The sequence below is a fragment of the Dicentrarchus labrax genome, unplaced genomic scaffold (assembly GCF_905237075.1).
Source record: "Dicentrarchus labrax unplaced genomic scaffold, dlabrax2021, whole genome shotgun sequence".
NCBI lineage: Eukaryota > Metazoa > Chordata > Actinopteri > Moronidae > Dicentrarchus > Dicentrarchus labrax.
The window spans coordinates 23073780-23088812 of record NW_026136703.1 but is presented as its reverse complement, the minus strand read 5'-3'; the positions used below and the strand labels follow the sequence as shown (position 1 = coordinate 23088812).

The window sequence follows — 15033 nt, the reverse complement described above, 5'->3', positions numbered from 1 at the left end:
AGTGGTTTTAGTTTCTATGGATCTAAAAATGCACCAGTGTGAACAGAAATATTCACTTCTTACAAGTTTTTTGTTTTGTTCCCAAGTCAAATTTTGGACCTTTGCTGTCTTCCAGAGATTTTTCTAAAAGTTTTGTTGTTTATTTAGGGATTTATTTTTATTCCCCCAAGGTAATTACAGATACATCTTGTCTAATATCTATGTGGTTTGAACTCATTCATTGTGGGAATGTGACCAGCCAGCAGCAGGTTTGTGGGACTGTCGCACGTTCTCACCGTGCTCTCTGGATATACAAACAAACTGAGCGCTGTGCGCAGATGGGCACAAAAGCAGGCTTATGGGCGAGGCGAGGAGGAGTCAGGTGGATCAAGGAGCGATGTGGGAAAGGTGGAATCTCCCGGCGATACTCCTGAGACCACCACCAGGAAGAGAAATGTCAGATTTACAGGATTCAACGTTCTCCTGGGAAACAAGGAGGCTTTGACGCACTCACATACAGTACAAGCTTTCACACACGTTTACTGGGAAAAAATGGAATAACTAATAGTAGGTATATGCCATTTTGCCATTCCTGAGAAAACAAGCTGGTGGATTTCACACACATTCAAACCTTTTACAGTCACACAGAAAATATGGCTGGGATAGCTGACATGCTGTAGGCAAATGCATAAAATCACACATTCACACAAATAATAATTCAGATTACAGGATCCACCCTTTGTTGGGAAAATGGTAACAAACACTCACACAAGCACATAAACATGCCTAAAATGTAAATTTAGGAAATCCTTGACAAATGTTGAACAAACATTATTTTTCTCATATGAATATCTTTTCACTGCCACATGTGATAGATTGAAAATGGCAAATATTTTCTTAAAAATTTAAGTGTCTGGTTCTTTTATTCTTCTTTAAAAATATATACATATAATATATGTATAATATATATTATATTTGCAAAAACTAATATGTAGTCTTTTACATTTTGTTTGGAAGATTGTATTATCAATTGCATTTTTAGAAGATAATACCCAGAAAACAAAGAAAACCAAAGTGTCTAAAAAGCACAGTTGCAGTATATAGGCTACAGTATGTGTTAAGGTGTTTAGAGGTTTTTTTTTTAATAAAAAAAGAAGTATAGATTATGGTTAGAAGCACCATAATTATTTTTATGGTTTTCCACTTGAGAAAAAGAAACATACACGCCTTTAAAAAAGTGCCTGTGTTTTCCAAAATGAAAATACAGGCTGTCATGTTTTCCAAATGGCTTTGGGAGATGTATGAGTGTGAGCCGCGGAGTGTGTGGATGGCAAGTCTGTGGGACCCCGGCCTGAAGTAAGAAGAGAGATTAGAGAGATTACAGTTAAAGAGTATCTCGTCCTGTGGAGCCCCTTCTAAACACCAGCTCCCATCAGATGGGCCCGGGCTGATGGAGGAAACAGCAGAGATTATACCCGTTTAACAGTAATCCCCCTCCTCTGGAGCAACGCCAGCACAGAACAGAAGACCACCACTCGACAGTAGAGACAAAGAGAGACACAGAGAGAAGCAGGCAGATGTGGAAAGTCCATATTTTTAACATAATTTAAACTTTTACAACCATTAATGGTGACTTCTATTGTTTCTGCCTTACAGGGTTTAAAAGCAGAGCTGCACTGGGCAACTGTATCTGTTTTATGAAGCTTTACACCACAAAAACAGAAAGGAATTAGGACTTTGGATTTCTTTTCACCTTTGCCAGTACAGCTCTTTTAAGTTGTCCATTTTTTATTAAGTACATTTTTACCTTCTGAAAGGGTATAAGGATAGAGAATGGTGGTGTTGAATGCACATATTTATGGATGGATTGCTGAATGAGCCTTGGACCAGAGCCAATGTTTAAAGACTCACAGACTCATTTAACATTGGATATGTTTCCAACAAAGTCTCCTCATCTGCAGCGTGAAACAAAATGCTGACATCCCAGTGGAGTTTTGGACCGACAGCAGCACCTGAGAGTACCGGTTCACCTGAAAAATGTGGCTGAAAGATACACAAAACTGTAGTTGTTTTGTGTCAGCTTGGATGTCTGGCCCCTTTTACATGTCTGTGCCCAGGGGCCCATAATCCGTCCATGTGCAGACTGGAACAAAGCCCTCCTAGCCCACCTAACATGGCAATACAAGTTCAGAATTTCATCCGTAACAATATGTGTCTATTAGTTCTCAGTAAGGTGGGATGGGAAGCTCCCTAATGTAATTGTTGAGTCCCCCTCCACTCAAATAAATGTTTTTCTTTTTGTTCCTACAGTTGGATGTTTGAGCTTCACTGTGCAGAATGATGTATGATCAGAATTAGAAGGATGTTTTTTACATTAGTCTGCTGAAAGTGGAAAGTTTGGACTGTTGTCACTGAAAATCTGATTTTAAGGGGCAGGGCCTCTGACATCAGTCAATCCAGTATGCGGTTTATAGTAGTGGGATTAGAAACTTGAAGCCTACAGAGCACATACACTAAGAATGGACTTTACACTGAAGCAGAAGACAGCTTGTGTCCAGCAGGATAACTTTATAAAATGAATACATTCATATATCGTGGAAAGGTAGAACAAGTAATTACATTTCATGGATTTTAATGTAGAAATTATACCTTTTTTTGTAGAAAAATCAGACACAAAATATAATTTAAAGGTGAAATGTGTGCATCTAGAATATCCCCATGATATTATGTTGATTGAAATTAATGGTTGTTTTTGAGACAGCAAATGTTTTGTGCAAAGGCCTGTTATGTGTTTTTGTTTAGTTTAGTTTAGTTTATTAGTTTATATGTAAGGGGCAAGTATATAGAAAGTCTAAAGTATGGGTACATAGCTGAAGCTAATATCCAACACCAGTCACTTGATGGGCATTGATAAATAAAGCAATTATTATATTTATATGTTACGGTTTAAAATCTTAAAATCTGTGCACACAATAATCAGAAACAAGAACAACAACCGTCCATGACAGCAGACAAACAAACAGACAAACAGAGATGCAAAACATCCAAAGCATGAACTCAAATATGTGAGCGATGCACCGGTTACTCACCGACTTTTGTGAATCAGGATGACACAGGAAGATATAAGTGAGTCATGATAGACTGAATAACAGAATGGGCCAGTTTTTGAACAATGAAACCATGGCTATTTCTGCATATATTATCACCTTCTTTGAATTGTATTAAAAAAGAATACTGATCAGCCTTTAATAACATCATAAACTAGTAATCGCTTAGATTTAGTTAGATCTAGTTTGTATTAAAAGACCTGTCTATATGGGAAAAACAAAGTTTAAACCCTGTGTTTTGTATTTTGGTTGCGCACCAAGCATTTTAATACATTCAGATTATGGATTTGATCTTTAATTGTGATCTGACTGTGATTTACAATGTTACTGTACTTTTGTATCTATTGTATATTGCTTTAAGATACACTGAGTTAATAGTTTGAAAAACAAAACAAAATTCTCTAACAGGCGGAGACCAAGCAGAGATCAAGGACATAAATAGTCAGACAAACTGGGTGATTGATTGATGGATAAAAAGCCTGCCAGACAGACTGACAAGCTCGCTGACTCAGTGTCTGAGAATGAAAGTCAGGGGCTGAAATGAGTGAGCGAGGGAGGAGAGACATAGAGAAAAAGAGAGAGAGAGAGCGTAATGAAACATTTAGAAAACATAAAGTGGAAAATGAATCTGTTAACTCACCTCTGATAACTGGTTCAGTGCCAGACCACACACATGGATGAGCAGATATGGATGAATACACATATACACATGAACACATGTAACATACACACACATACACACACACACACACACACACACACACACACACTGCATACCTGGCTGGGTGGGCTTGGTTGCTCGAGGCGATAGTTGTAGTTGTAACTCTTCTCCGTGGCAACAACAACAACGCTCAGGTGACAATCAAAAGTCTGATACAGCATGAGCAGTTATACGAGCTAATAATAATGAACACACAGTCCGTTTGTATTGCTGTATATATCAGTTATGTATGGGTGAAAATGTAACATGGGTGAACTGAAATTCATTACGTAAAATCTATAAAACACATAATATCCCTGTCAAAATGTGCTTTAAATATTGTTTTGTGAATCACTCACAGATGCTGGATATTCCATTTTACAGCAAATGCTTCTACAGCTAAATTAACTCATCAACATCTAGGTGGATACAGATGGCTTTGTTAGTTTTAACCTATAATTTCTAACTATTATGTTCTTCCTAACTTGTAATTGGGAGTATATGAGTCATGATTTAATTGGCGAGGAGAAGGAAAATGTTATAAAGAGATAGCACGTATTATTTCCCCACTTTTACAGTAATGCAACCACATGATCACTGTAAGGTCAAACCCCTGAGACATTAGGGGAGTTAGCACTTAGTAAGTACCTTTTAATTTTCATAATAGGCCTATTTCTGAGAAAATAGGCATAATTGGCATCCAGTGCAATCAATAGACGGTCACACTTTTCAAGACATTGTTCATATATTTACTGTTTAACATTCCCTCAGTTTACTGTAACAAATTAAATTGAATATGATCTTTTAGAAAAGCATTCACTGTGTAAGTTATATGTTACATGTTGAAACAGCAAGCAAACTTCATCAACATCAGCAGCTTGTGTGTTTTTTCTGACACACACACATTTTCTGTTAGTGCTTGTTTGTACCTGCAGAGGGCAGTGCAGGTCTAGAATTAGAAAGCGTCAGCCAGGCGATGTTTTCTGTCTCTGTGTGTCAGTGGTAAACTATTAGAGACTCCATTAGCACAATTTAACACAATATACTGTATGCTAAACCAGTGGTTCTCAACCTTTTAGAGACACATGAAAGCCACTAAACTCACACAATAAGACCACTGCCCACCATTGCTTTTAGATTTATTGAAATAACAGTACCTTCACACCTGCTTTAGTCCTAAAAGCACAATAATTGATAGAAATACATTCTCATATTACTGCTGAAGTGGGCCTGTTAACAAGTATAAAAATAGAGTAAATAGCCTACGGTATACTGTGTTTTTAGGTCTTGTCCCCTGTGTTGAATGTCATTGAAGGGATGATAGCACATTCCACGCTGCTTGCCACAATATGTTATTTTATTTTATTCTCCACAACCATTTGGTGACCCCCAGAAATGATCTTGTGACCCTCTTGACTGAAGTCAAGACTTTTCTGTCTGTTTTGAATTTGTTCTTATACTTCTTTGACATAACTTAACCTTAATCTTACTGAACTATATTTTATGATTATTCTGACATAGTTTCTCCAATTCCTTTATGTGTTTTACAGTCCAGTTTTATAATTTACAGTAGTGTCCATGCACTAAACAGTATAGAGCTGGGAAGTTTGTTGTTTGTTCATAGCAGACTGTGACACAATCCGAAAACGCAGACACAGTTACATTCATATCACACTGAACCAGAAAGACATTTATTGTAGATTTATTGCACTCTTATCCAGTCTCTTTTTTTCAGTCTTACAGTTTGAAGGTACAGCAGCTAAACTTCCCACTCAACAACAACTTAGCACATTAGTGCTTCCAAACATTAATTACTGATGTGGGCTGTAAAGCGACTGCATGTTCATTAAGAGCACAAAGTTGTTTTTTAAAAAGGTGCTGTGTATTCTCATTGGAGCAAAGCAGCACAGAGGCTTATCCATTATGTATCTATATGCAGTCCATAAAAAAACAGAAGTACAAGCTGCACAATGCGATGGCACTGGGAAAGAAGTGAGTCAAGGTTGAAAAGACATCCAATATAAACTAATCACCAGGTGCAGCAGCCCTTTGCTGGAAAAACAACACTGGTATACATCCCTGGATAAAATATTTGACTTCTAAATCTCCTAGAAGGCCTCTCTTCCCCTGTACCTCCACCCAAATGTAATCAGCAGAGCAGAAATGTTCCCAGACTGAGGGCAAGTTCACAACAGGATTATTCTGTCCAAACACCAGCCAACAGGAGTTTCAGTTAAACAAACATTTCTCAGAGCTGCTCTGGAAGCAGAAACAAATCCGTGGTTTGAGTTCTGTGCAAGAAGCACAGTTTGTCTGGACAAGTAACATCAGACTGCTGCCAAGTTAAAAGACAAAAGGTAAAGACAGGTGGAAGTAAGGGTGTAATATTTAATTCAAGACATGGAGGGAATTGTGCACAACACTACAATTATAGTCTTGTGAGTGCTTAGACACTGCACAGAAAACTCCATCCTGACCTGAACTGTGTGTAAAGAAAGAGACATTGTGCTTCAGCTGAGTTGAGAGCTTTATGAGCTGCATCATCTCTGACACTGACTGTGTACTGTTGGCTTTTATATGTCAGCATCATGTTATATAAAATATCTATATTGTATCTGTTTGTTCCTTGGTGGCTTCAGATCGAAAAGATGAGGTTCTCTCTCCGGATGTTCCGGGGTCTTGGTGTAATAGGTAATTAATCTTTTGTCACCTTTCTAATGAAGCCTGGAGGGGTATAATCTCTGCTGTGTGGGTCTGTTCATGTCTGGGCTTTTTTTCCTCTTTGTCAGAAGGTGCTGGAGACACTGAAGAATTCCTTCACATCACCTACAGTTTCTCTGCTCAAGACTGGACTGGACTGGACATTTTATTTTGAACCCAACTCACTCGTCAGTTTGCAGGTGAAATTTAGTTTTTTGATTGATATCATGTTAGTCTGCACCTTCTGAATTTTAGAATGAAAGAACAAAGATTAAGGTAATCAAAAAGTCTCTAAACCTTCCTTTGCACAGCTCTAAACATCCAAAATTTGCTTTGCTACACAGTCACTGACCTACAAAGATGTTTCACCTGTTTTACTGATGATTAAAATGCTTGATGCAACATGTTCTTTGTTAGAGATTTAAATCGTGTTATACTTAGTTTGCAATTTAGAAAATATTAATAGGAGCAGTCCATCTGCAGCAGCCTATATTTTGAGGTCTCACCCAAGATGCTGAAACTTCCAGTATAAGGTATTTTTCATGAAAAACTGAATAATCCGTCTCAATGAATTATTGAAGTTTTTTTTATGTTAAATTAAGTGTTTTTTGCATGTTCTGTATGTAGTGTTCAATGTAATGTTTGTGCACAACATACAGTGCAGTGGAGTTTGTGGCCTATTGTAATTGCAAGTATATCAAATGTACTTACATGTTCCAGATTGGCTGTGTTTAATGTTTTCCTGCTGGATTTACAGGAAGAAAAGAAGATGATGTCCTCTTCCTGTGAGTGTTGTGTATGAGCACACAAGGTCAAAAAGGGGGGTTAGTCCAGCATTATATAACTTGAAATTAAGTCATAAAACCACACAAAAGTGACGTTTTTATGCAACATTTCTGCTAGTGTCACACATTGGAAGCAAGCGATAAGATAAGAAATTAGTGCATCTTTTTTTTATCTAAACTTTCTCCTAGAAGTTTGGCAGAACTGTCCAGAAATAGATGTAACAGAATTTTAAGTGAAGAAAGTATCTTTCAAAGCAAAATATGTCAGTGAACATGTTTGTGTTCCTGTTTTACATTCCAGGAAACAGGATATGGGAGTATTCTCAGACTCCCACTGGTTGTATTGCACCATATCTACTTGATTTATGTTCCTTTCTTTCCAGTGAAGCCTTTAAAACACGGTTGCTGGTTCTGGTTTAGTTAAACCGGCATCATGGTGTCAAAGAGAGACATTCTGGTGGCTGTTTTTGTTTTTGCCCTCGTCTCACAGAGTGAGTTTATGCTGGCATGGTTTCTTCAATGATTCATACAGTATTTTAGATTTGGCTTCTTAGTCATTTATGTCCATTGTTTTAGATTCTCATTGTTTTCACTGTATTATTGCGTTACCACTGTATTGTTCTGCAAATCTATACTGGTAGTGTTCTAAAAACCTTACCTTGTGCTTATATTTGCTTATTATTCTATCTTTTAACACTGCTGATTGTACTTTCTGATAAGTTTCTGGGATATTAAATGCTAAAATGCTCCATTATTATGTACATACTTTTGCAGTAACATTATAAATATGTAGTTGAATGTGACTACTCTTTGTATGTTACTGTATGCACTCAGAAATGTTGAAATTGTTTATGTGTGTTGTGATTATTTCAGGTGAGGGTATAATTGGTGGCAGAGAGGCAGTGCCACACTCTCGGCCGTACATGGCCTCCATCCAGGTGCCAGAAGGAGAGAATATGAAACATGAGTGTGGAGGGTTTGTGATTGCAGATCAGTGGGTGATGACTGCAGTACACTGTCTGCCAACAGGGTGAGGATACTTTCTTCTAACCATGATGAATGTAGTTTTTTATGATTAATAAATACTATATCATATATTTGGTCCCAGAGAACAGCAAAAGTTTTACTTATATATTTGCTTTAACTGTGATTGCTCAGATTTTGCTTGTGTTTTTAAAAAAAATATTATTATCATATTTAGTTGTTATTTGTTCCTGAATGATTTTGTTCATTAGTTTTATCTTTATATATTTTTAATTTTAAATGCATGTCTCGTTTTTATGATCATAATGTGTATTTAATAGGAAAGGGAAATGTGTGTTATACAGTATTTTTTGCAGGTTATTCAGCACTACAATGTTATTGTGATTTGTTTCACAGGCCAAATGGAAGGAGAGTAGTGCTGGGTCTCCATTCTCTGACTGAACCTGAAGAGACAAAGCAGACATTTGATATTTTGGAACTTTACAATCACCCACAATTCAGCACGACAAATTATAATAATGACATTGCTTTAATTAAGGTAAGTCTAGATTTTCTGCCAGTTCTTAATGGTTCAGTATTCTGAAACGTGAAGTGATTTGGTCTCCTGTTTTGGGGAACAAGCCGATGACAGAACTCTAAGTTTTGAGATCTGTGTGATTTTTGCAGTTGGATCGTCCATTTAACGCCTCTGACGCTGTTAGAGCACTGGAATTCATGAGATCAGGTGGCACAAACCCTGACACAGGTGCAGAGGTTGAAACAGCCGGCTGGGGATCCACTGATAACCTAGGGTCCAGACCAGACAAGCTCAAGGAGGTGGTCATGGATGTGTTCAGCTGGAAACGGTGCAGGCGCAGCGACTACTTTGGCTCAAAGCTCACCAATAACATGATGTGTGCACATAAAATATGCCCAGAACCCTGTGATCAACCACACAAGAAGGAAGACAGTTGTGATGTAAGTTTTACTTCTCTTCTACTAAATACAAATGCTAAAACCATTTTGTTGTTAACAAAGACAACAGTAAGTTAGAATGAGCCAATGCATTATGTTAAACCAATGTATAGGCTATAATACACCATCTATGAATGCTGGCATGACACTACTGATTTCTGATCAACATTACAAGTAATAGGTGGAAACAAAAAGAAAAGTATAGCCTACAAATGGGGGTTTCTTCTTTGTTTTGTGATAAAAAAAAATGTTCAGGGACTTTATTTGGCCAGGCTCACAGTCCCACAGAAGTAACAGAGCAACACACGCTTGTGCAAAGAAAGCTGGACTTGCCAGTTGCCAGTCTTATGCTTCAAAGCAGTGCTGTGCGTAAGTCTCACAGAGCTGGTGTCATGGCTGACTCTTTTTCTGTGATATCTAGGTGTGTACAGTTGTTTTTTTTTTGTACCTTTTCCCCATTCAGTGCTGCCAACTGGAGCCACCTGAGAAATGGGTTTAATTTCTGTCATTTCCTGTTTAAAACCTGCTCTTCTTTTTGTTGTCTTACAGGGTGATTCTGGAGGTCCTCTGCTCTACAATGGCATTGCAGTGGGAATCACTTCCAACGGAGGAATGAAGTGTGGTCAAATGAAAAAGCCTGGAATTTACACTGTCATCTCCCACTACACCGAGTGGATTGACAACACCATGGCTGTGCAGCCTCCTACACAGGACCCGAGCAGTTAAATAAACGAAAGCCAGCATTGTAATTCTTAGCAGCAGCCCTTTTTTCGCCTGCTTATATTGAGTCACTCATTATTCTACCTGAATATGAATGTAATATGTTTATATGTGTATATAAGTGTTCCTTTCTCATCTCAAACTAATGCATGGCTCTATAGAACCCCAGGATGGTGAATATACTATATCCACCTATGCAAACACATTAGCCAGAATTGTATATCACACCTTTTTTTTATTCTTTCTTTTTTTATCAAATCACTTTATAGAAGAATCAATAAAATACAGTTGATCACATACAAATGTCATGTCTGGAGTTACTTTGTATTTTGAAAAATACGTTTCAGACGCAGTACAATCACAGAGAGAGACATGCAGAAAAAAACATAAACTCAAAAGGTTACTTAAACCTAATACAAGACTGGTAGGAGTACAGAGATGAAGACTTATGCAGCAGACAAACTGCAAATAACAAAAACCATCATTAAATTACAAGACATTATATCATAATAAGTCATAGACTGAACAGAAACCATTTAAGAGTTACACAATAACTGCTATAATGAAACAACTTTCGCATCAGTCTTGCTGTTTTTATTCAACTGTATCAGATGCTTGGCAACTGAGTACATCTGATGGATGGTGTTTAAGGATGTAACTGTTAGGCAATCAAGATATCAACAAGCACATCTCCTAAACTTGTCAGACAAGCCCTGGCAACAGCGTCCAACAGTAAATAAAATCTGCAGCTGTACTTCTTCTTTTCCTCCCCTCTGTGCTCAACCCAGATAAACATAGACATTAATAATTCTTGATGTGTTCTGCTCCTCTGTTTAGTTTGGAAAATCCCCACCACCTATTTGTTTTATTCACAATGCAACATTTTTAAAATCATTTCTGAATTGCTGACCAACTTTGAGTGGCTGCGTTGGTTCGATAAATATTATTTTTCTAAAAAGAGAATGTATTATGTAATTTGCCAATAATTCTTTTAAGTTGCAATTGTTTGAGATTTTGTAAAATGTACCCATACAGAGTGACACCAGTGGTCATTTTCTACAAGAAACCATGATGATAAAAGCAATACATTTGCAGTGTATTCAGTACTTGAATATACTGGTATTTAGCAAAAAAGAATTGCACTGGAATTGAATACACTGTGAGTATAGAAATCAAGCATCTCTCAATAAATAGTTATCTTCCAAACCCCCCTCCTTCCTCTCCTCAATCATTTTCTTCCTCTCCTGCAGCTCATGCTCAGAAAATCTCTTCACTGAGTGGGAATGTCCCCCATGTGAAGCTACCAGTTTGTTGATTCCTAAGAGCAGGTCTTTTACCTGAGGATAGCTCAAAGCACTCTTTGTAACATTCAGCTCATAAAAACGGCTTCCACACTTCTGAATGAGACCCTGGAGGGTTGCATGGGCTCCGGCCACGTAGTCGTTGATCCTCTGAGGCCTGTGCTGGTTGCCATCAAAGCGAACGAAGAGGACGATGGCGTGCTCTGCGAAGTCTCGTCCGAAGATCTTCTGCAGAAGGCCGAGCATCTCGCACTCGCCCTGGGTGAAGCGGCCCATTTGGAGCACCAGCAGGAAGACGTGGGGTCCAGGTAGGGACAAAGCCAAGCAGTCCTTGACCAGCTCCAGATTTTCCACCCCATCCTCATCCCACAGCTCGGGGGTGTCCACCAGGATGAGTCGTCTCCCTGCTGCAAACACCTCTTTTCTCTCACAAGACAAGGTGGGCTGAGGGTTCTCATCACTACACTCATTAACTGAGTATTGATTACCTGCTCTCTCTAGAATGAGATTTAGAGCAGAGGACTTCCCACTGCCAGAGAGACCCAGCAGGATGACTGACATCTTCTTCGAGTCATCGTCTTAAAGCCAAAAAAGAAAAGGAAACTAGCTGTTAGAAAGCATTTTCAGACGGATTAGAACATGAAGTTGAAATTGTAGAAAATAAGAATACCCACTGACTTGTAAACCCATATCTGGCTCATATCTCTGATCCATTTGTATTGTATTCATTACTCTTAATGGGTCATTCACCATACTGGGCTTAAATGTTTTTGGGCCGTTTTGTATTAAAAGTGCCGAAATGAATATTAGATACTGTATACTTTAGATGATGAGTGATAAGTGCCCATATCATTGTGTAACTGTGCTGCCCCCTAGTGGAAGTAGTTGTTGCACCAAAATGTCTGAAAATGAACTTTGTGAGACATTTTCTCAAAGTGGGCAAATAAATTTTTTTTCCAATATGTGTCCCACATTAAATAATAACGTATCTATAAAATCACACATTAATGTTGACCACTATATTGCATAACATATTTGTACAGATGTGAATATTTGGAGTACAGGAAAGAGATTTTTCTTTATCTTTACTAATTCTTATTCTTATTTACTCTGGAAGCAGCTGAAAAATAGTAATAGTGGTAAACAGGAATAATAGTCTTACCCTCAGTGGCACTCATCTGGAGCTGCAACATGGCTCTGTGGCTCAGCACAGCCTCCTCCAGGCTCTCTCTTTTTGTCTCATATTGCTCTTTTTCAGCTGCCTCCTTCTTTCGTTCCTCAGCGTGTTTCACCTTCAGCTCCTCCATCTCTTTAGCTCTCCTTCCCTCCCGTTGTATAACCAGCTGCTTGAAGGCCTGCTCCTTCTCCTCAGCCTCTTGCACCTTCAGTCTGAGCATCTTCATGGCTGAGTCTTCTGTGCTCCTTTTCTTAGCTTCAGTCAGCATGGTTTCTGTGTAGCCAGACACACCGTTTTCTACCAGCATGTAGTCGACCATCTCGAGGAGAGCGAGCAGTTTGTCTCTGGCTTCTGATGTGGTGATTCGGCAGTATCTTCCATCGCACATGTTTATCAGCTCCAGAAGGGCATCGTCCAACGTGTCAGCAACCTTTCCATCTTCCAAAGAGAGCACTAGCAGGTATCTTAAAGCCTCAGATCCAAAGTGTGCCTGCAGTATCTCTATCATTCTTCTTTCCGTCTTTGTGTAATGTCCACCTTGGATCAACAGCAAAAATGTACTGATTCCATCAGAGCAAGATTTAAAGCAGCCATCTATTGCCTGGATCATGCCCTCCTCTGCCATGTCTTGTTTTAAATCTGCATAGTGCAAGCTGATCATGTGACTATCCAGTGTCAAGTCACAGACTTGATTTGATCCCAGAGAACTAAAGTTTAACTGGAGATGTTTATCCCCAGAGCAATCCTGCAGCAGAGACTTCAGACAGGACCATTCCTCCACTGTGGATATGACCACCATCATCTGCCTCGTGGTAGTTATACCGTCTGCCAAACAACACAGTAATGACTTGTCACTGACTTGTAATCATTTTAAGTCCACACACCAGGTAATAATTATGATTATTGTGTTTTTTTTAACAGTAACTGTTACAATTTGCTTAATAAACTAAATATAACCCAATTGCATCTGCTACTTTTCAGGCCTTGCAATGGCAAACATTGCCCTTGTATTACAAATTACCTCCACATTAATTAGTCATCCATAGCATTGAATATGTAGGAAAACACACATTTTAGAAGAGAATCACTTACTGTGCGACATGTCTTTTGCAGGTGCTCTCAAAGGTCTGTGATCCTTGTCAGCTCAAGTAAATATCTGAAACTGGATACTCTGGCTCTGAAACAAGCATGATGAGCGGGGGAAACAATAAGATGCTTCCTGATAACAACATTTCACGTGTGACAAGTTTTGTTGTCAAGGAAGTGCATTCCACAACCCATCCTCCAATGACGGAGCTACTAGTCTGATAAATGCACCTTTCTCATGCTTCACGTCATGCTTGAGTTCTACGAAAGAACTCTCTTCCTTCCCCCACAAGGAGTTCTTTAGTCCCAAATAAGAAGTAGTTCTTCTTACTAATACCTTTGTGCACTTTAAACATTTAAACATCCACGCCAAAGTGTGAAACACCCTCTTTTCTCCTTGTCACACACACTCATATAAAGTTGTTTTCTTCATTCTCTGGAGACTTATCCTAACATACACCAGCCACTATTGACTCCTCCCAAGCCTAAGTCTCACCTTAACCAGAAACCAAATTCACTTTAATGGTTTACTTTTCAGGCACCAGCTTTTCCTTTGACTGGGCGAGCAGATTTCTGTCAATAATGTGAGCATATTTTAAATAAAATACATTTCATATTTGAATTTAACATTTGTAGGGCTGCACGCTATGGTAAAACCATCATATTGCGATTGCTATATGATTCACAATTAATGTGGGAATGATTATGTTTCTGCATCACAAATTAATTTCCATTGAAAAAACTATTAAAATGATGATAATGTGAAATGTGTGAGGTCTGTACCAAACAAATATGTTCTCTTACATATGGAGAACAAGATTTGAAGGCCAGTGCATCTGGGCCATATTCAGATTTTGATAATGTTTTGATTATTTGTGCAGCACTAGACATTTTAAACTGAACCATTGTGGGAAATACCTTTAATCAGTTGCCCTGCAGTTTCCTTTTCCTACCTGACTCTGTCAAGTTGCAGCTCTCTGCACAATAAAGCCAATCTGAGGGACATCCTGTGATTGTTTCTTGTTTGTATCATTGCTGAATCAGCATCACTGCAGACATTCAACCGGAACAGAAGTAGTATATCTTAGTGCCATGACATGCAAGACAATAAAAACATGCTTGTTAACATAGAAAATCAGCTTTAAACTAGCAAAAAAAAATTCAAAAAAAGAACAAAAAACTGAATTGTTGAATTGAACGAGCTCACGGAAAGTGAAAATATGTTGACAACATACATCACATGAAATCATCAATGATAGCCAATGCATGTATTGTGTGTATACAGTATATGACGGGGTTCCCCTACATACACAACAGCTGAGATTACTGAGGGATTGCACCATCCCCCTGTGCTGCTGCGCGCTGCTCCCTGTCGCTGTCAAAACGGCCCAAAACAAGGAAGTACTACAACGTAAAATGGGGGAAACCGTATGGCAAATTGGGATGAATTGCTTTTCGTTAATCGCTGAATTTGGCCAGTAGCAATAGTGGTATATGTATGGCAATTAATAATAATAATAATAATAACGATTAGTGCGTT

The 15033-nt window shown here is 38.4% G+C and overlaps 2 protein-coding genes across 3 annotated transcripts; one reads left to right on the top strand and one right to left on the bottom strand.

Annotated features, from left to right (window-relative positions):
- Nucleotides 1-7648: 7648 nt before the first annotated feature.
- cfd (complement factor D (adipsin)) lies at nt 7649-10232 on the top strand. Its single transcript, XM_051386689.1, has 5 exons — nt 7649-7762; nt 8145-8301; nt 8652-8793; nt 8922-9212; nt 9759-10232. The coding sequence occupies exons 1-5, from the start codon at nt 7705-7707 to the stop codon at nt 9933-9935; spliced, it is 825 nt and encodes a 274-aa protein (XP_051242649.1). The 5' UTR covers nt 7649-7704; the 3' UTR covers nt 9936-10232.
- LOC127355612 (uncharacterized) lies at nt 10145-14654 on the bottom strand. 2 transcript variants are annotated; one of them, XM_051386672.1, is made up of 4 exons: nt 14447-14654; nt 13500-13584; nt 12393-13232; nt 10145-11808 (listed from the first exon to the last, which is right to left on the bottom strand). In XM_051386672.1, exons 2-4 carry the CDS (start codon nt 13507-13509, stop codon nt 11102-11104), a joined length of 1557 nt encoding a protein of 518 aa, XP_051242632.1. In that variant the 5' UTR covers nt 13510-13584; nt 14447-14654; the 3' UTR covers nt 10145-11101. The 2 variants fall into 2 exon arrangements, with proteins under 2 accessions (XP_051242632.1, XP_051242637.1); XM_051386677.1 differs by lacking the exon at nt 14447-14654 and having other exon boundaries at nt 13500-13727.
- Nucleotides 14655-15033: the final 379 nt, after the last annotated feature.

What these genes read in the sequence shown, in the direction of transcription:
- cfd (XM_051386689.1), top strand. Translation starts at nt 7,705, where the DNA reads ATGGTGTCAAAGAGAGACATTCTGGTGGCTGTTTTTGTTTTTGCCCTC. An exon ending in GTACACTGTCTGCCAACAGG is followed by an intron (nt 8,302 to 8,651) that starts GTGAGGATACTT and finishes TTTGTTTCACAG; the next exon opens with GCCAAATGGAAGGAGAGTAG. An exon ending in AGAAGGAAGACAGTTGTGAT is followed by an intron (nt 9,213 to 9,758) that starts GTAAGTTTTACT and finishes GTTGTCTTACAG; the next exon opens with GGTGATTCTGGAGGTCCTCT.
- LOC127355612 (XM_051386672.1), bottom strand. An exon ending in CCAGATGAGTGCCACTGAGG is followed by an intron (nt 11,809 to 12,392) that starts GTAAGACTATTA and finishes TTTGGCTTTAAG; the next exon opens with ACGATGACTCGAAGAAGATG.